General features: G+C 35.5%; 1 protein-coding gene across 5 annotated transcripts in view; it reads left to right on the forward strand.

Moving 5' to 3' along the window:
- MetRS-m (Methionyl-tRNA synthetase, mitochondrial) overlaps positions 1–22,253 on the forward strand; it is a 392,083-nt gene that overhangs the window by 193,359 nt on the left and 176,471 nt on the right. For all 5 annotated transcript variants that reach the window (XR_016550239.1, XM_090412031.1, XM_090412028.1 and 2 more), the window contains exon 9: positions 20,251–20,360. Coding sequence is in view for 4 of the 5 variants with exons in the window: in XM_090412031.1 (XP_090268157.1) it covers positions 20,251–20,360 (110 nt within the window). In the remaining variant the exon portion in view is untranslated. The remainder of the gene's footprint in view (positions 1–20,250; positions 20,361–22,253) is intronic.

Here is a 22,253-nt window from a genome sequence, read left to right on the forward strand (position 1 = left end):
TAGATTTCTGCTTAGTGGTAAAACCTAAAAGAAAACCGATTGATTCAGCCAGAGAGGCATGTGTGATATAATCTGCAAGGATAGAAAAATGAGAACTCCATGGTGGACTCAAGAAGTTAAAGATGCAGTCAAAGAAAAGAAAAAAGGATATCCAAAGTTCTTGGCAGGTAGGTCAGCTGGTCCTCTTAGGGAATACAGAGGAAAATTTAAGAAGCAAAGCAATCAGTAAAATTAGCTAAACAACTGTCATGGGGAAGACTTTGGTAAGAACATAGAAAATAAATATCAGGAAGATGGTAATATTCAGGAGACTATCGAAAAAGCTCAGAAATGGAGGAAAGAGTACTGTAAAAAGGACTAGAGATGATAAAGGGAACATGAAAACTTAAGATAAAGATAATCTTGATCTATTTTGAAGGATTGCTAAATGAAAGAGGCAGTGACAGTATGGTAGTAGGAAACACTTAAAAGGAATGCCATCTGAAATATATATCTGTACTTGAAGTAGAAAAAAGCTATCACAAACGTGAAATGTGGAAAGGCACCTGGAGTAGATGATATTCGACCAAAGGTGATAAAATACGGAGGTATAAAGGTTTCACAGTGGCTACACTGCATAATTCAGAAGGTCTGGTAAAAATGTTGAACTGCAGACGATAAAAAAGGGAATAAAGTTGAATTACAGAGGAATTTCTCTACTGAGTGTTCCTGGTAAGATTTATCCAGGTATTCTTGAGAAATGGCTAAGAAAAATTGTGAAGTAGAATCTTGGAGAAGAACAAGCTGTGTTCAGGCCAAACAGAGGTTGTCAGGATCAGATGTTCACTTTAAGACAAATAGTTGAGAAATCATGGGAATGTAACACGGATCTGTATTTTAGTTTTTAATAAATTTAGTTTAATCCTTTATCCAAGTGTAAGCAAACAAAGTTTGGGCCTGAAGTATCTTCAAGACTGAGGCAATTCGTAGTAAAGGTGGACCATGCTCTCATCACGCCTTGTCTCAGTATCTCCCATAATGCAAAGCACATCTCCTTGCAGACATGTATAATGCTATGCATTAAGGAAAGGGCCACTACTCAGACCAGTTTCTACCTTTATTGAGGTCTCATCAGTGGGAGCGAGACCCATAAGTGGTAATACTAAGGCAGAAGCAATGGAAAGCGCATATTTACCTATACGAGTTGCCAAAAGGTGTACCACCTTATTATTAAATTACTCTGGATTTAGTGAAAGATGTTGGAAGTTTATTTTTCACTTGGTTAGACTATAATTGGCAACTCGTATAGGTAAATATGACCTCTACATTGCTTCTGCCTTAGTATCACCACTACTGGGTCTGGCTCCCACTGACGAGACCTTAATAAAGGTCGAAACCGGTCTGGATAGTGACCCTTCCCTTAATGCATAGCATTATCCGCATGGATAATGCTATGGCTTTGCATTATGGGATGTGCTTTGCATTATGGGAGATACTGAGACAAGGAGTGATGAGAGCTTGGTCCACCTTTAGTATGAGTTGCCTCAGTCCTGAAGATACTTCAGGTGCAAAGTTTGTTTGCTTACACTTGGATAAAGGATTAAACTAAATTTATTTTAGTCTAACCAAGTGGAAAATAAACTTCCAACATCTTTCTCTAAATCCAGAGTAATTTAATAATAAGCTGGTACACCTTTTGGCAACTAGTATAGGTAAATATGACCTCTACATTGCTTCTGCCTTAGTATCACCACTACTGGGTCTGGCTCCCACTGACGAGACCTCATTAAAGGTCGAAACCGGTCTGGATAGTGACCCTTCCCTTAATGCACAGCATTATACATGTCCGCAAGGAGATGTGCTTTGCATTATGGGAGATACTGAGACAAGGAGTGATGATAGCTTGTTCCACCTTTAGTACGAGTTGCTTCAGTCCTGAAGATACTTCAGGTGCAAACTTTGTTTGCTTACACTTCGATAAAGGATTAAACTAAATTTATTATAGTCTAACCAAGTGGAAAACATACCTCCAAGTATTTTAGTTTTGTAGATTTGAAAAAGGCATATGACAAGGTGGCAAGAAGAAAGCTGTTTAAAACACTCCATTTAAATGGTGTAAATGGGACATTATATCAAGCAGTACATAGTCTCTATTTGAGTTGTAAATCAGCAGTTAGAATTGTAGGAGATACAGGAAGATGATTTGATGTTTAAAGTCAGATGTGCGACAAAGGTGTGGTGTACATTATTTCCACTGTTATTCATCAGCTATATGGATCATGTTATGAAGGAAAGTGATATTAAACCTGATATCAAAATTTGAGATGTTAATCTCAGCTGTTTACTTTAGGCTAATGATGTATATAAATCCAAGACAAGTCTGATGGATTCTCTGACCAAATTGAATAAGTGTTGTAATAAATTTGGTATGAAAATCAGCATTAAAAGAGAAAAACAGTGAAAATAGGCAGGAATATAGAAAACTTCAGCTGTATTTGGAATGGAGACTGTAGAACAAGCGAAATATTTCACCTATTTAGGCACAGTTTTTAATGAAGATGGCAGGTTAAATTTGGAAATAGACAACAGAATAAGCAAAGCTTGTATGTGGGTAGCAACTAAATAAATTTATATGGAATAGGAGAGAAAATTAGCCAAAAACACCAAACTAGCAGTATACAAGACAGTATTAAAACCAGTTTTAAGTTATGGATCTGAGAGTTGGGTCAGAAATAAAGCACTTGATCAAAGATTAGAGACCACAGATATGAATTCTAAGTAATATTAAGGGAGTAAAACTGATGACATCAATGGCATAATCATTAGAAACGAAGGTATTAAATATCAAATCTGATGATTATCATCAGTCCACTAAGATTTTGGTAGGCATCATGGTTGTTCTTCATCCTGTAGAATTCTCTCCACTACTTCTTTTGTCCATCATTGATCTTGTCTTTGAGTAATATGCCAGGCCCATTACCACTTCAGATATTTCACTGATTCTGTTATGTTAGAGACTTTGGTTTGATTTCTTATACATGTATTCCTTTTGTGATCAAGTCTTGTGATGTCAAGCATACTTCTTTCCTTACTTTCCTTAAATACTGTTCTTAATTTTATCTATGTCTAGTTTGTGTGCATGTTAGTATTGTTTTTTTGTGGCAGTCTTTGATCTTCAATGCTTATTGTTATTATTGTTATGCCATTCATGGTGACTAATAGAGAAGAGCTAGTTAAAGAGAGCTATGAAGTTATTGTAGTGGGGGGGGTGAAAGTTCCATTAAAGTCTTCCATACACAGAGAATTTAATCAGCTGGCTATTGCATTGCTCTGCTACAGTGATTCCTGTATACCAGTATATGCAGACTCCTCTGGCATGATCTTTCAGAGTAAGTGGCAATAGGATTATTTGTTAGTTATTCAGAAAGTATTGTGATGATTTACCAGCAAGTTTCATCTAGTGACTGGTCATTAAAACTACTTTATTGCTGCACCCTCAAAATTTAAATGTGTGTGTATTTGGGGGGAGGGGGGTATTACTGATAATTTTTGGAACTTTTTGGGTATTCTCTGTTTTTTATTCTTTTCATGTCTCTTAAGTTCTTGAATGCTTTTGTTTACTTATTTATTTTTTTTACTTTTACTTTTTTTTTTACATCATTACCTTGGGAAGCAATCTGAGTATAGTGAACCTGAGGCATTTGATGCTTCTCCCAATGCTGTTAGATTGCTTGAGGTTTATGAATGATCTTTTTTCTTTTTCTTTACAGTGGCAGTTTGTCTTACCTTCCAAGGAGATATGATAAAATATGAACTCTGAAGCAGAGGATTGGCTACAGGCTGTGTATTTTGTCTAATAACTACCATGAAAAACAGTCTCAGGATGTGTTTAAATATTACTGCATTTAGAATAGACATTTCTCTTCAGAGATTTAGGGGAGATTAGAAATATGAGAAGTGATCAGGAAATCACATTACTAATGTTTTAGCAGGTAATGCCAGGACATTATTTAAAACTGGAAAGTTAAATTGTTACAAGAGGAAAAAAAGCTATTTGGAGTATAAGAGATGTGTTTATGGGGTGCTTAAGGGTCAAAGCTGTGTAACTGAGAGGAGACCTCCACATAGCCTTTAAAGGAATGCGGAGAACCGACCAGGGCTTCTGACCTAATGTCCAATCCTCACCTTCTCGTGGTGCACCCTGTTGGGTATCTACTTGGATACTGAACAAACGAGGATGGGCTGGCAATTTAGGATTTAGTCGACCAAATTGTATTCTTATTGGTTAAACCAGTATAGAAAATGATTGTACAACATGACAAAATTTCATGCCAGCTGGGGCATCGCCCAGTTAAAGAAGGCCCCCTGTTGTTTTCGCCAGGAAACCAGGGCAAATAGCGAAAAGTCTGCTACTGGAACAAATCTGAAAACACACCCCAACTCAACATCACCAGAGTTAAAGATCGGTACTATCAACATAAGAAGCCTCAATGGCAAAGAAATGGAGCTAGCTGAGGAATTATATAAGTACCAGATCGACATAATAGAGGTGACTGAAACAAAAAAGACAAAAATGTGAGATCTTAATGAGCAATAAATAAAAATGTTATATTCAGACAATCACAATCAAGGAAAAGAAGGAGTAGCCATAGTATTCAACACAAAATACGAGGCTAATTTTGACTGACTGCCATTCTTTTTGAATGGCAGTCAGTCTCAAGTAGAGTAATGTGGGCAAATATGAGAATGGGGAACTGGACAATGAGACTTATTTGTGCCTATGGCCCACAGAAGGTTCTACTAAGATAGAAGTGGAGAAATTTTTTGAGGCTTTAGAAAAAGCAACTGACACATTGAAAAAGGAAAATTTGGTCCTTGTTGGGGATCTAAATAGCAAAGTAGGAAATGATTGTGAGACATACAGAAATATTTTGGGAAAATTTGGAGAAAAGAGCAAAGCTAATAATAATGGCAAATATCTGTTGGATTTCTGCTCAGGACATGGACTGGTTATTACTAACACCATGTTCCAACATAAAAATATGCACAAATTCACATGGAGAGAAGAGACAAGGAATAAGAAAAGTCTCATTGACTATGTTATTGTTGATAGTGATGTTTTCTCCCTGGTGCAGGACACCAGAGTGTTCAGAGGATTTGAAATTGGAAGTGATCACTATTTAGTCTTGAGCAGGATAAAATTGAATTTCATATTGAAAAGAATAACATGTAAGAAAGTTTTAAAGTGAATAAAAGTTGAGCAGCTCTCAGATGTGAACTGTAGACCTAACATACACAAAGATAATTGAAGAAAAAATTAAAGTTTGAGAACAGGAATCAAACCTTGGAGATTCATTGGCAAGCATTGAAGAAAGCCCTGATTGATTCAGCTAGAGAGGCATTTGGTGAAGTTGTCTGCACGGATAGAAAAATTAGAACTCCATGGTGGACACAGGAAGTTAAAGAGGCAGTGAAGAAAAAGAAGAAAGCATATCAAAAGTTCCTGGCAAATAAGTCAGGTTGTGCTCTTAGAGAATACAGAGACAAATGTAAGAAAGCTAAACACTGTGTAAAACTAGCTAAACAAAAGTCATGGGAGGACTTTGGCAAGAATATAGAAAATAAATATCAAGAAGGTGGCAAAATATTCTGGAGGTTGTTGAAGAAGCTTAAGAATGGAGGAAAGAGTGCTGTAAAAGGAGTTAGAGATGATAAAGGTGACATGAAAACAGGAGAAAAAGATATCCTTGAAGTATGGAGTAATTACTTTGGAAAAACTGCTAAATGAAACAAGCAGTGATGAGAGCACAGTGGTAAAAAACACTGACCAGGCATGCAGTCAGGAATACATATTCATACTTGAAGTAGAAAAAGCCATCAAAGACTTGAAATTCTAGAAAGGCAGCAGGAGTAGATGATATTCTACCAGAAATGCTGAAGTATGGTGGTATAAGAGTCTTACGGTGGCTGCACTGCATAGTTCAGAAAGACTGGACAGAGGGACGAATGCCCGATGATTGGAGTAGAGCTCTCATAGTACCGATATATAAAAAGGGAAATAAAACTGAATGTGAGAATTACAGAGGTATTTCCCTACTGAGTGTTCCTAGAAAGATCTATGCAAGTATACTTGAGAAACGGTTGAGGAGAATTGTGGAAGAAAAGCTTGGTGAAGAACAAGCTGGATTCAGGCCAAATAGAGGCTGTCAGGATCAGATCTTCACTTTACGACAAATAGTCGAGAAAGCATGGGAATATAACAGAGATCAGTATTTAAGTTTTGTCGATTTGGAAAAGGCATATGACAAGGTGCCAAGAGAGAAGCTATTCAATACGTTACAGTTACATGGTGTCAATGGGGCATTATATCAAACAATACTTAGTCTTTATTTGAGTTGTAAGTCAGCAGTTAGAATTGAAGGAAGTATAGGAAGATGGTTTAATGTTAAATCTGGTGTGAGACAAGGATGTACATTATCCCCTCTGTTATACATTATCTATATGGATCACATTTAGAAGGAAAGTGGTATTAAACATGATATCAAAATTTGAGATGTTAATGTCAGTTCTTTGCTTTATGCGGATGATGTTATACTTCTAAATAAATCCGCTACAAGTCTGCAAGATTCTCTGTCTAAATTGAATAGCTGTTGTAATAGATATGGTATGAAGGTCAGCAATAAAAAGACAAAGACAATGAAAATAGGCAGAATCATTGAAAATGTCAACTGTGTTGTGAATGGAGAACCTGTGGAACAAGTAAAATATTTCAGCTACTTAGGCACGATTTTTAGTGAAGATGGTAAATTAAATATAGAAATAGACAACAGAATCAGCAAAGCTGGTTTGGTGGGAAGTCAATTGAATAAATTCATATGGAATAAGAGAGAAATTAGTCAGAACACTAAATTAGCTGTATACAAGACAGTGTTCAAACCAGTTTTAACTTATGGATCTGAGAGCTGGGTCAGAAGTAAAACACTTGACCAAAGACTAGAGACCGCAGATATGAGAGTCCTGAGAAAGATTATAGGCATGAACAGATGGCATCAATGGCAATATCATATTAAAAACCAGGATATTATGAAAAAACTTGACATTGTTGGCATCCAGGAATGTGTTAGCAGAGCTAATCTCAGGTGGTATGGTCACTTAAACAGAATGGGCGAAGAAAGATTAGCAAAACAAGTGTTCTCTGCCAGGTTGACAGCAAAAACGACCCAGAGGAAGACCACGATTTAGGTGAATTGATATGGTACAAAGTGCCTTAGACGATAGAAATATAAGATCTGATAATGTTGGAGTCTTGACAAGTAACAGACTAATTTGGAGGAAAATTGTAGTTAGGAAGTTAGTAATGATGTAATTTTTTTTATGTAGTACTATCATATCCTGTACACCCCTTGTGGGTAAATGGCAGGAATTTTATGATGATGATGAGATTTGTTTATGTCACATGAGACAGGTGAAGACATCAAATATGAAAGAATAATTTATTCATTCATTCATGAAGAAAAGAAGGAAACATCATAATAAGAAATCATATATCCTAAAAAAAAAGAGATCTGTTCCTAAGGTTAATTTCACTAAGAATAAAAGTGAAATTAACCCACCTATTGTAAGAATATCCCAGTTTATGCACTAGGTTATACTCTTAGTGAATGATACACATGAATAATTCCAAATACACAGATACATATTGATCATATCTCTGAGAGTCTTAATGAAATATGTAGGTATTCTTGAAGATATGGAAGAGATGATTGGGAAATTTGGGATTTATGAAAGGAAAGAAATGTTTCTTGACTATTTCATTTCTCTGGTATTCAGTGATATTAAATGAATTTTGTAAGACAACAGAAACAGTGATTATTAAAACTTTTTTTTCCCTAGATTGCCACAATATACAAGGGGTCTCATCTGATTTCAAAACCAAAGACTGTACTGATTACATCATAATCATCAAGAAAGCTAGCTGCATTCCAAAACAAAAACTTTAAAGAAAATTTATATGGAATAAGAGAGAAATTAGTCGGAACCCTAAATTAGATGTATACAAGACAGTGTTCAAACCAGTTTTACTTATGGATCTCAGAGCTGGGTCAGAAGTAAAACACTTGACCAAAGACTAGACACTGCTGATATGAGATTCCTGAGAAAGATTAGAGGCGTGAACAGATGGCATCAATGGCAATATCATATTAAAAACGAGGATATTAGGAAAGAACTTGACATTGTCAACATCCAGGAATGCATTAGCAGAGCTAATCTCAGGTGGTATGGTCACTTAAATAGAATGGGAGATGAAAGATTAGCAAAACAAGTGTTCTCTGCCAGATTGGCAGGAAAACGACCCAGAGGAAGACCAAGATATAGGTGGATTGATATGATACAAAGTGCCTTAGACGATAGAAATATAAGATCTGATAATGTTGGAGTCTTGATAAGTATTGGACTTATTTGGAGGAAAATTGTAGATAGGAAGTTAGTAAAGATGTAAATTTTTCATGTACATGGTCAGAATTCGATGATGATGAAGAAAATTTATTTGGATTCTGATTATGAAATTAAGTCAGCGAAAGTAAGTTCAGATTAAAGACAACCAACAGGGGTGGGGGGAAACCCAAGACTTACACCTCAAAATTAAAAGCCTCCAATTCACAGAATGTGTGTTAGGAAGTGGTGGGGATTTCATAATCAAATTCTTGACATTTATCCCCACAGTCTATACAGGATATTATGATAGTAAAAAATGCTACATCATTACTAACTTCCTATCGATAGTTTTCCTCCAAATTAATCTGATTTGTGTCAAAACTAAAGTATTATCAGATCTTATATTTCTCTCTTCCAAGGCACATGTATCTTTTTTTTATTTTTTTATTTTACCATCCTGGAAAGGAATACTTGGTTTGTTTGTTAACCTTTCCTTTTTCATTTTGTTCAAGTGACCAAACCATATGAGATTAGCTATGCTAATATGTTCCTAAATGTTAACAATGTTAATTTCTTTCCTCATTTCTAAAATGATACTGCCATTGATGCCACCTTTTATAAACCACCAGATATAAAAAAATATCTTATCTACACATGAAAGACCACTAAACCTATAGCAAAAGAGGAATAGAAGAAAGGAGGTGTCTGTTCACATTTTGCTTGAACAGCTGAAGGTTGTAATCTTTGGAGAAGGCAGAGTGGGGGAGACATATCTTTTTATGTTAGGCCCATGCATAAGAGGTAGTTGAATTAACCTGTAGTACATTAGTAACGTATATATGGGTTGGGAAAGGAGAAACTCCTCTGTTTATATTTGATTTAAAAGCTTGTATATTGTATTCCTCAGGAAACACATCAGGAGGAAGACTGTTCCACAGTATGGCAGTAGCAGGGATGAAGGAGGAGGAAAAGGAACTTGTTCTGTGGGTTTCAAGGTGTATTGTGAAAGGATGTTGGGTGGCAGCTGTATTGTTCCAATGGGCTTAGTATTGATTGGGGGGTTATTGATGCTATTTCAGATGAACATTTACTGTGGAAATATTTATAAAATACACAAATTGCAGAGAGTTGGTAAGAGATGGGTAATTTATCATTATAATTGCTCTCCTCTGTATAGAGTCAAGCATTTGAGGGAACATTTAGTTGATAGCTGGGCAGATTTGTGATTTGTATAAGTTTAACAGCTGTTTAGAGGTGAAGTAACATCTTGAGCAAATAGTTTTTTGAAAGCTGAGAATGCAATGGTTGTGATGTGTTTATGCCAGGAAATGCCTGATGTCAGGGTAATTCCAAGAAGAGAAATCTCATCATCATCATCAAATTCCTGCTATCTACCCTCAAGGGGTGTACAGGATATCATAGTACTACTTGAAAATCTCATCTTGTCTGGAAATTTGAGTGTTATCAAAAATAATACTGGTGGAAAATGGTTCTTTATTGTGAGAAATAAGACAGAACTGGGTTCTCAGAACTCTCATTTCACTCAAGATGTGGTCTCTAGTTTTATTTCTAACCTTACTTTCCAATCCATAAGTTAAAATTGGTTTGAACTGTGTTATATACAGCTAATTTAGTGCTTTGACTAATTTCCCTCTTTTTCCATATAAATTTATTCATTTGACATCTTATCATACCATCTTTGCTAATTGTGCTGTCTATTTCCACATTTAATTTGTCATCTTCACTAAAAAAATTCCATCTATATAAATGAAATATTTTACTTATTCTATAGGTTTTCCATTTGCAATTCATTTGATGTTTTCGATGTTTCTGCCTATTTTCATCGTCTTTGTCATTTTATTGCTGATTGACAATACCAAATTTATCACAGCAATTATTCAATTTAGTCAGGGAATCTTGCAGACTTAAACTGGATTTATTTAGAAGTATAACATCTGCATAAGGTAAAGAGCTGAGATTAGCATATCCAATTTTGATATCAGGTTCAGTGCCACTTCATTTTATAATCTGATCTGTATAGACGATGAATTCCAGTGGAGCTAATGTACATCTCCTTATTTGACATCAAATTAGCTTCTCATATCTACGTCAATTCTAACTGCTGATTTACAACTCAAATATAGAATAACTATTGCTTGATATAATTGCTTGATGAATGTCCCATTGATTCCATAAAATCATACTGTTTTCAACAGCTTTTCTCTTGGCACCTTCTCATATGCCTTTTCCAGATCTACAAAACTAAAATGCAGATCTTTGTTATATTCCCATCAGTTTGTCACTATTTGTTTTAAAGTGAAAATTTGATCCTGACAACCTCTATTTGGCCTGAATCAATGGTGTAGCTAGAGCTTTTGCTGCCCAGGGCGGTCCCTGAGTTTGCCCCCCCCCCCCCTCAATAAACTCCAAAAATACTACAAAAAGTCCAAATGGCATATAGGGAAATAAATTAAAACACTGTTTATTTTTGAAGTGAAACTTTAATTTCAACATTCTAAAATGTTATTTTTCTTACTTTTCTGTTAGCAAGACAAATTGTTGATGACATTGACAAAGTCTATTTCATAGTAATGTAGGTAATTCTTAATCAATTTTATTTAGATAAACTCCTCTCACAACTAGCAACACTTATTGTGAGGAAAATTCGCAGTGGTATTATAATATTTGGGAATGAGTTCTCGAGACCGTATTTTAGAATTAACTGCAAAAGTTCAAAAAGGTTCAAAGTGCCACCCGGGACGGACCGCTCTCTCCCTAGCTACGCCTCTGGCCTGAATCCAGCTTATTCTTCTTGAAACTTCTCTTCCATTTTTTTTCTTAGCTGTTTCTCAAGTGTACTTGCATAAATCTCACCAGGAACACTCAGTAGGGAAACTCTGTAATTCTCACATTCAGTTTTATTTCCCTTTTATAGATGGATATTATGAGAGCTCTATTTCAGTTATCTGGAATGTGATTCCCTGACCAGGCCTTCTAAATTATGCAGTGTAGCCACTGTAAAACTGTTATACCTCCATATTTCAGCATTTCTGGTTGAAAAGTACTTCAACCTATTCATTTCTGGTTGAAATCCAGCCACCTTTCCACATTTCAGGTGTTTTTGATGTTTTTTTTATATTTCAAATATCAATATGTATTCCTGATTGCACTCCTGTTGAGTTCTCTATACCATCATGCTGTCACTGCTTGTTCATTCAGCAGGAGTAATTACCCCAGTCATCTAGAAGAACATTATCTTCAGTTTTCATGATACCTCTATCATCTCTGATTCCTATTACTGTATTCTTTTCTCCATTTCTAAACTTTTCTCAATAGCCTCCAAAATATTTGTCACCCTCCAGATATTTATTTTTGTTGTTCTTAGCAAAATCCTCCCATGAATTTTGTTTAGCTAGTTTTATACAGTGTTTTGCTTTCTTACATTTTTATCTGTATTCTCTGAGATTACATACTGACTTATTTACTTGCCAGGAACCTTTGATATGCTTTATTCTTTTCCTTGACTGCCTTTTTAACTTCCTGAGTCCACCATGGCGTTCTGATATTTCTATTCTTGCAGAACCTTACCACATACTCTCTGGCTGTATCAGTCAACATTTTCTTCAGGGTTTTCCACTGAATCTCCAAGATTTGGTTCTTGTTTTCAATATATTTCAATTTTTCTTGACTAATGTTCATGTATTTGAGTCTACAGTTCATATCTGAAAGCTACTCGACATTGATTTATTTTAAAACTTTCTTACACACCCTTCTTTTCAATATGAGATTCAGTGTTATCCTGCTCAAAACTAAATGGTGATCACTTCCAATTTCAAATCTTCTATATACTCTTGTGGTCCTGAGCCAGTGGAAAAACATTACTATCAGCCATAAGACAGTCACACTTCTCACTTCTCATGTCATTTTTCTTTTTCATCCCATAGTCCACAAAGAACCGTGGAGTAGATGCTAGTAAATGGCCTGGTTGGCCGAGTGGTTAGCGTATCTGCTCTCCAGCCTAAAGGCTGTGGGTTCAAATCCTGCCATTGGCATGGATGTTTGTGATTGTCTGTGGAAATACTAGTGGTCAGCAGTAGATTCTGTTGGTATAGTTGCAGTGCATTGTAGTTGGTGGATTGAATGGTGGAGACAGAGAGTTGTAGAGTAAACCCTCCCTCGATGAGTCTTTGGACTCCCTGGAGGTGTCATGCAATAATAATAATGAAATGTTCATTAAACAAATCTTCCAGTCAGTCCTTGGTTAACGCTTTGTTTTCAGCTGTGTAAATGAAGCACCAGTCCAAACTTTTAATATTGTCTGTCCAGTTTACTGTAGGTCTGCCCTTTTTCGTGTTCCTGGAATAAATCCTTCAACGACTTGCATTGGTATACCATTTGATCTGCTGATGTGACCAAGTGACATATGTTGTTTCTTTCTAATCTTAGTTATGATGTTATCTCTTGGACTGGCAAAAGAACTGATTCTTTGTCTTATTTAAAAATTTGTAATGTGATGTGATCAGTGTATGGTATCTTTAGAAGTAATGTATAGTATCTCATTTCAAATGCCAGTAACCTCTTTTCATCTTCTTTTAGGAGGCTCCAAGTTTCACTTCTGTATAGAAGTACTAAATTAATTAATGTGTCAATAAGATGTAATCTGCTGATAATTATAAGCTTGTTATCTGTTCATAGTGGTTTTAGTTTTTGGAGTAGTGTTTTTGCTTTTGCAATTGTTCTATCCTGTTTTCATCTGTGATCTTTATTAAAGATATTGCCTAGGTATTTAAAATGATAAACTTATTCTATGGATGTATCCTCATGTAGGATTTTTTCAGTTTCTGACAAACTGAACCACAAAATTAGCTTATACTCTAAAAGTATGGATTAACCATAAGCCCAAAATTCAAAAACAATGACAAATATCTGTGTTTCTGACAAAGAAGAAAGAGATGTTGCGATTTCATGAAGATCTGATTTGTTTTCTGTTAAAAGATCAATATCACCAATAAACTTTAGATAGTTTATTCTTCTTCCTCCTACCGTCACTCCAATATTACAGTTCTCCAGGGCTTCATTTACAACACATTTGAGAAGCAGTTAAATGACATCGGTGATAATTTGTACCCTTGTCTGACTCCATGCTCCATTGGAAAAGGAGTGTCATAATTCTCCCTGATTTCAACCGTTATTTTGGAAGATGAGTATAGGCATTCAGTCAGTCGTATTCTTTTTTGGTCTATACCATTATGTTGCAGAATTTTCCAAAGGGCATCATCCCAAATAGAATCAAAGGCTTTCTGTAGGTCAATAAAATTATGGCACATTACTTTATTATGTTCTACGTATTTTTCTCCAATGATATTGAGCATAAATGTATGGTCAGTTGTGCTCCTGTTCTTTCTAAATCCAGCCTGAAAAATTGAATTCCATTTTTTGCTTCAATACATGAGAGTAAGATGTCCAAAAATATTTTGCTTGGATGGCTGATGAGGCTCATTGTCAAAATTATTATACTTTTTGCTGTTTCCCTTTTTTTGGAATGGGAATAAGGATAACTGCACCAACCTTTTGGCAAGATCTCAGTGTCCCACACCTACTGGCAAATTTTGTGTAAAGCTCTAATAATAGATTCTCCCTCCTCCCCCTTTCTTTAAGTAGTTCTATTGGAATATTGTCAATTCCTGCTGTTTTTCATAATTTTGATCTTAAGATGACTCTTTCTACTTCTTCTTTAAGTGTAGGATAATCACTGTTCCCTGTTATCATAGGGACAGTTCTCTCTAAATTTCTTTGTCCAAGCTATCATCACATTTGAATAGTTTACTTGAATAATCATACCAACTTAGAATGAATACAGAAGGCTGACATAAGTTTCTGAAAAAGGCCAGAGTCCACATAGGGCTGTTGAGTCAGTGATGACGATAATAAGAAACCTTTGTTATATTCTCAATTATTATTATTCTTACCCTAAAACCCAATTGAGTCAAAGACTCATCTAAGAGGTCTCTTTGTCATCAACACACTCATCATACCACACCTTAAACACATTCCAGTTCTCTGCAGACACCACACTCTCAGGCAAGGCATTCCAATCATTCACAACTCTGCATGCAAAAAAAACCTGTTTTCACTCCCTTGGTCATACCCTTCTTATACAGCTTCCAGGGATGACCTCTTGTTCTCCCTGATCTTCCACCATTTTATAAAAAACCTCTTCAGCATTGATGCTATAACCATCCCTTACCAACTTGTACATCTCTATAATATCACCCCTCCTCCTATCCACTAGACTCTGTAAATTGCACCTTCTCAACTTTCCTCATATTCGACATTCCAGAGATCAGAAACTACCTTACTAAGTTGCCTCTGGACTCTTTCCAACATCTCTTTGTCCTTTTTAAAACTAGGTGACCAAATCTGTGCACAGTAGTCCACGTGTGGTCTAATCAGTGCCTTATACAATGGAACAAGAATCTCCTTACTACAAGTCAGTGTCCTCCTCACAATTTTGGCAGTGTGTCCTCTAAATTTTAGATTCTTATTCACTATCACCCCAAGATTGCTTATTTCCTCCATCAATATATCCCCATCAAGCGTAAATTCTACATCCCATCTTTATTTCCCAAATTTATAAACCTTACATTTTGAAACATTGAACTGGTATACTCACTTCATTGCCCACTCACACAATCATTCATGTCTTGTCAGGCCATAACATTTGCTCTGTTCTTCATTTGTCATCCAAACTTTGCATCATCTGCAAACAACTGAATATCCCCATCCAAATCTTTCCCAGTATCATTAACATACAGCTTAAACAGCAATGGCCCTAAAACAGACAGCTGAGGCAGACCACTAGTGACTTTCCTCTTCTGGAATATTGCTCCCCATACATAACTGCTGATACCTAGCAGATAGCCAGTCTCTGATACAATGCACTAGTGTAAATTAATCAAGCCCCATCAGCTCTAGTTTGACTATCAACTTATCATGCAATAATCTACCAAAAGCCTTTGAAAAAGCTAAGTATATTACTGTGTATCCATCACCTTTGTCCAATGAAGCCATCACCTTATTGTAATAATTAAGTAGATTACTAAAACATGACCTCCCTTTAGCAAATGCAAGCTATCCATCAAATACCATTGTTATCAACCCAATTCTGGATCTGATTCTCATCAGCCTCTGCAATGCTTTAGCCACAACAGCTGACACACAGATAGGCCTATAATTTGATGCTTGAGTTCTGTCACCTCTCTTATGAAGCAGCACAATCTTGCCTTCCTTCCACTCCTTTGGAGCTTGACGAAGTACAAAAGGCAGATGCCAACTCCATGGACATTCCTTCAAAATATGTGGTGATATATTATCAAGTCCCACAGGCTTATTAACATCAAGTTTACTCAATTCCATATATACCTGTTGCTCACTTATGTCAGTCTCTTCTCTTCATTATCTAGCTATTGTGAACAAAAGGCTTTGTTAATTTCTTAATTATTTAGTATGCTGTTTTATGGTTATTTTTATGAAGATTATTCTGAAATTCTTTGGATACTATTTATGTTTTTCAAACTTTACCTACTTTTTAATCTGTCTGTTTGAGATAATTATACTGTTCATTGTTGTTCTCAATGTGTCAAATTGTTCATAATCTTCTCTGCCTGATCACAAAATTGTAATATTTCTTGGGTAATCCAAGGTTTATTAATACTGCATTTTCTTCCTAGGATATTTTTAGCTGCTTCAATAACTGTCCTTGAAAACTTAAGAGGCATCAGGATCAAGAGAGTCAGCAGGGATTTCAGAAAGAGAAGAAGCAAGATTTGTTTTAAATGATTTGTTAGTGGTATTTGATTTGAGCTGTACAAGGTTAAATATTTGTCTTCTTATTTTTCTCGTGGGTCTCAATCCAAATTCCAACATAAATGTTGCTATGACTAAATTATGGTCACTTTCAATGTGTCCCCTTCCAAAATTCTAGCCAAAACAAAAATGGTGTCACACTTCATTACTTTTGACTACTTGTATATGGAAATATGACTTCTGCATTACTTTAACCTTGGTATCACTTCTGGGTCTGGCTCCCACTGATGAGACCTCAATAAAGATTGAAACTGGTCTGAATAGTGGCCTTTCTCATAATGCATAGCGTTATACATGTCCATAAGGATATGTCCGTGAGGATATTGCATTATGGGATACTAAGGCAATTGATGTGAAGTCATCAGCCTTTATACAAGTAGCCCAGTCATGAAGTTACTTCACGTACATACATTGTTTGCTTACATTTGGATAAAGGATGAAACCAAAAATATAATTTCTTGGCATCTTTAATTTATAATAAGCAGATAAAATGATGCATGTGCTGTGAGAGTTTTAAGGATGATAAAAAAATGAAAAACCCAGGGCCTGGGTCTTCTTGTGTATGTATATTGACCCATAAAGTAGGTCTGTATGAGCAGGTGGTGCACTGACAGAGTCACACTGCCATATGGTCCACATCCAAAGGTAATTTCTTGTTAACATCCTTTCTTGATGGTGAACTGAACGATGACTATTGAGTAACTTCTAAAATTCAAAATACTACTATTATACACCCTCTGTCCAAAAAAAAAACCGAACTTTTCGAAAATAGAAGAAACTAGTGGTGCCACCTGTTGTATCTTTTTGTTGTCAAAAGTGGAAACCTTCATTAGTGTTGTGTCAACTGTTTATGACATTTGTTTCATTAAAAGCCGAATTATAGTGCCAAGAGTGATGGTGTGTTTTGACGAACAGTCGGTCGTCACAATATTCATGCCGTACACGACGAATTCTCGCTATCAATCTATCAATCGCTTCAAAACTTCGAGATAAAACTCACCATTGACCGTTTGGCCAGGCAGAACAAATTCTTTTTGGATAATGCCCTTGGAATCGTAGAATCAAACCTGCATTTTCTTTACTTTTGACTTCTCCAAGCAACTTTTTTTCGGATGCCCCTCTTCTGGTGGTCTCCACTCAGCACTCTGGCACTTTGACAAATGTCATAAATAGTTGACACAACACTAATGAAGGTTGCTGCTTTCAACAACAAAAAGATACAACAGGTGGCAACACTGGTTTCTTCTATTTTCGAAATGTTCGGTGTCTTTTTGGACAGAGGGGTGTGTGGTCATATAAAGCAATATATATGTTATACTTAATTTGTAAATCAGTAGATGGAATTGAAGACACTACAACAAGATCAGCTGATGTAAATTCAGGTATAAAGCATGGGTGCATACTATCTCCACTGTTATACATCATCCATATGGACTACATTATAAAGCATTAGACCTGATATCAAAATCTGAGATATTCAACTCAGCTCTTTACTTCATATAGATGATGTTACACTCTTAAATTGATCCAGTGCAAGTTTTCTACTAACTAAACTGAATAATGCTATAAGAAATCTGTTTCCCTGGTGTGAAAATTATAATAGTAGTAATGCTGTTAGAATGCAGAAAGAGAAGGTGAAAGAATTGTTTTGGCTGGAATTTTGGAAGTGATCATAATTTAGTCATAGCAACATTTATGTAGAAATTTGGATTTAGACCCAGAAAAATAAGAAGACATATATTTAACCTTACACAACTCAAATCAAAAACCACTAACAAATCTTGCTTCTGCTCTTTCTGAAATCCTTGCTAACTCTATTGATCCTGATACCTCTTAAAAGTTTTCAAGGACAGTTTTTGAAGCAGCTGAAAATATAATAGGAAGAAAATGCAGTATTAATAAACCTTGGATTACCCAAGAAATATTACAATTTTGTGATCAGCCTCTATATACAAGTAGCCCAGTCATGAAGTTACTTCATATGCAAACTTTGTTTGCTTATACTTGGATAAATGATGAAACCAAGAATATAGTTTCTTGGCATCTTTATATAGTATAACCAAGTGAAAAAAACTTTCAAAATTTGTCTGCTTATTAAATAAACTACTCTAAAACTTGCCACAGTTAAGAACACTTATGCAGTAGTGATCCTATATAATCAATAGATATAAGCCTAAACCATGATGATAACTATAACAAGAATTACTATCCCATATGTAAAAGGCATATTCGAAAAAAAAAATGCTAGAATCCTTAAAAAGCACAAAGCTAGTGCTGTTTTTTTTTTTTTTTTTTCCCATTCATTGTGGACTACATGTCTTTCTTTCTCCACCATTGCCATCCTCCAGGAGAGTGAAGTACCCCAGTTATGACAAACAGGGAAGACAACAGAGATCTGGAAATGAACATATGAACTATGTCTGTTTCCTTGTGAGAAGATAAATTAGGACTTGCAGGCCATAAAATTCATCTTGAAAATTCAAAGAATCATCAAACATAGCTGCTTTCATTTTTAGAGAGAGTGAGAGTGTGTGATACTTATGTAGCCCTTTAACATGTTCCCATTCTGCAAAGAATTCTTATGCCTTTGTCAGAAATTTTGATAAACGCATCTAAAGAATGGGCACTTCTATAATTCACATATAATATAATAACCACTATATTAATGTAGTATGTATTCCCTAATATTGCCAAATTAATTATTAATAATGACATAATTGACCTAATTCCTTTAATTTTCTAATGTTGCACATTCTAAAGTTTGCTTGACATAATCATTCTAAATTTATAATTCCATAAGTAAAAAATCGAGCTAAGCACTGAGGGAGGAAGCTGGAAGTCAGCTGCTGTTTAGAAGCAACTGATCTGGTATTATTTTTAATGATTAATGGTATATTGCTGCTGTTGTTATGGTACTGCTTGAATTTCTAAGAGTTTGAGTACCTGGGATCCATTATTAATGTGAAGAATTGCTTCAGAAGATGTCAGAAGAAGATTAGGAATGGCTAAAACAATAGTCAGAGACTTGTCTAAAATATGGAAGGATGGATCCATCTCCATGGGAACAGAGTTGAGGATTTTGGATTCAGTTGTTTTTCCAACAGCGACTTATGGATGTGACACTTGGAACCTAAAAAAGTCAGATAAGAAAGGATAGCTGCTTTTGAGATGTGGTGTTACAGAAGGCTGTTGAGGATATCATATACTGAAAAGGTGTACAAATGATTGGGTGTTAGAAAAGATCAGTAGAACTTTAAGGCTCCTTAAGGATATTGACAGAAGAAAGTTGAAATATTCTGGACACATTGAAAAGATGGAAGGAGGACTTCTCAGAACAGTAATAGAAGGTTAAGTACCTGGAAAAAGAGGAGGGAATAAACTGCCTTTGAGATAAATGGATGGTGTGTGTGTGTGAAGTGACTGATTCAGAGAGTTGAAGTCTCCAGAAAAGTATACAACAGGACTACATAGCGAGGCCTGGTGTGGCACATCACTGAGCATCAGACCATACGGCATCTGTGGATCCCAGTGAACTAATGACTGAGCCAAGTAGTGCTACTAAATTTTAGCTGACTTCCTGCTCTACTTACTGTTTAGTTTATTTTTTTTATGTATGATATATATGACTTTTTTTAAAATGAAGTAAGTAAAATGGACAACAAATAACTGGTCAGAATCCACTGAAAAATTCAATTAGCTTGCAGCATTTTCTTTACAGTCCCTTTTGTTCAATTTCATATATTTCTGCTCATGGAGAATAAAAATTAGTTATGTTATGTTTACTAATTATTTTATAACTCTGTTAAATAACTAAACAAACTAATTATTGTCCTTAGATGCTCGTTTCTTTCTTTAAATAAAAACATAAATGATAATCAGCACTTAAGTATCCATACCAGATTGTTGATCTTTTATTATGATTATACATTTTTAACTAATTTCATAATGATTCTTTGTTTGTTTTTTAAGGTTTATGTTTGGCTAGATGCTCTAATAAACTATCTGACTGTAGGAGGTTATCCAGATTCTGGCTTTCGCTGGCCTGCTGATTGTCATGTAATTGGCAAAGATATTCTAAGGTATATTTATTCATTATCTTTTCTTTATTATTCTGATTAATGAAAAACTGAAGGAATTTATTCTTCAGTTAATATTTATTTTTTTCATGAGATTTTTATAACCATTTTAGAAATATCCTGGAAATTTTCTTTGCATCAGCATTTGAAAAATGTGAGCCAAACATTTCCAGAATACACCCTCTGTCTAAAAAGAAACCGAACTTTTCAAAAATAGAAGAAACTAGTGGCGCCACCTGTTGTATCATTTTGTTGTCGAAAGTGGCAACCTTCATTAGTGTTGTGTCGACTGTTTAGGACATTTGTTTCATCAGAAGCCGAGTTATAGTGCCAAGAGTGACAGTGTGTTTTGACGAACAATCGGAAAATGAATTTCAAGCTGAGAACTGCAATTGACTTTTGTGTTAAACTTAGTAAACGTTTTACCGAAATGCATCAAATGCTTCAGAAAGAATACAGTGATAAATGCTTATCCCGTACTCAAGTTTATGAGTGGTTTAAGCAATTTCAAAGTGGTCGTGAGACACTCGAGGATGACGAAAAGCCAGGCCATCCAAAAACTGGACTGAGAGAAATTAACATCCAAAACGTGCATGATTTCATCAAAGAAAATCAGAAATCGTCCGTGAGATTGATTGAAGATGAATTGGGGATTCCAAAATCAACTGTGTACAACATTTTGACGGAGAGTTTGGGCCTTCGTAAATTGAATTCGCGATTTGTTCCCTACAAGTTGACCAATGACCAAAAAATGTATCAAATTGAACACTGCAGTTTTAATGAGACATTTGTCTCATTAAAACTGCTCGTAAGGATTCAAACTTCCTTGAAATGATCATTACTGGTGACAAAACGTGGTGTTTTGAGTATGAGCCCAAAATAAAGCACCAGAGTGCTGAGTGGAGACCACCAGAAGAGGGGTATCCGTAAAAAAGTCGCTTGGAGAAGTCAAAGGTAAAGAAAATGCTGATTTGTTTCTATGATTCCGAGGGCATTATCCACAGAGAATTTGTTCTGCCTGGCCAAACAGTCAATGGTGAGTTTTATCTCGAAGTTTTGAAGCAATTGATAGTGAGAATTTGTCGCATACAGCATGAATATCGTGACGACTGACCATTCATCAAAACACTGTTACTCTTTGCACTATAACTCGGCTTCTAATGAAATAAATGTCATAAACAGTTGACACAACACTAATGAAGATTGCCGCTTTCGACAACAAAAAGATACAACAGGTGGCGGCACTAGTTTCTTCTATTTTTGAAAAGTATGGTTTCTTTTTGGACAGAGGGTATATATGACTTATTCAGAGACATATGCTCTTTGCATGGAGAGTGGTTGATCAGTGGAATACTTTGCTTGACACCTTAGTGAATGCAGTTGCATTGAATGAGTTTAAAACATCTTTGATGGGCTTCGTGTGTATGCCCATCAAACCATACTTAGACTTTAGACTCCATGGAGGTCTGGTGTTAATACTCATAATATAGTCCTCTCTTTCAGTGTTCGACCACTGTTTATTCATTCACAGAAGCAACCTAACACTACATGCTGCACATACACCCTGCTAAGAATAATGGATTTTTGATTAGTATAATATAAAAATTATTAGCATAACTTTTTTTTTCTGTGATATGCTGTGACATGGACTTTTTATAATAGCAGTCTGACTATAACTAATTTTTAGAGAGAAGCTTAATTTCAGGATTTCTAATGAATATATATGTGTGTGTGTGTGCATTTGTGTGTTAATAATGTAAGCACTTGAATTGTTTAACGTTATCTTGCTTACCTTAATGTAAGCCAGATAAACACTGGCCAGAGAATGCAGGCATTAACAGTTATAGGTGATTATGCAACAGACTCAACTGCATGCATTAGTTTTTTTGTTTTTTT

Source organism: Typopeltis vanoorti, chromosome 22 (assembly GCF_054136105.1).
Source record: "Typopeltis vanoorti isolate ZY-2024b chromosome 22, IOZ_Tvanoo_1.0, whole genome shotgun sequence".
In the NCBI taxonomy this organism is placed as follows: Eukaryota; Metazoa; Arthropoda; class Arachnida; order Uropygi; family Thelyphonidae; genus Typopeltis; species Typopeltis vanoorti.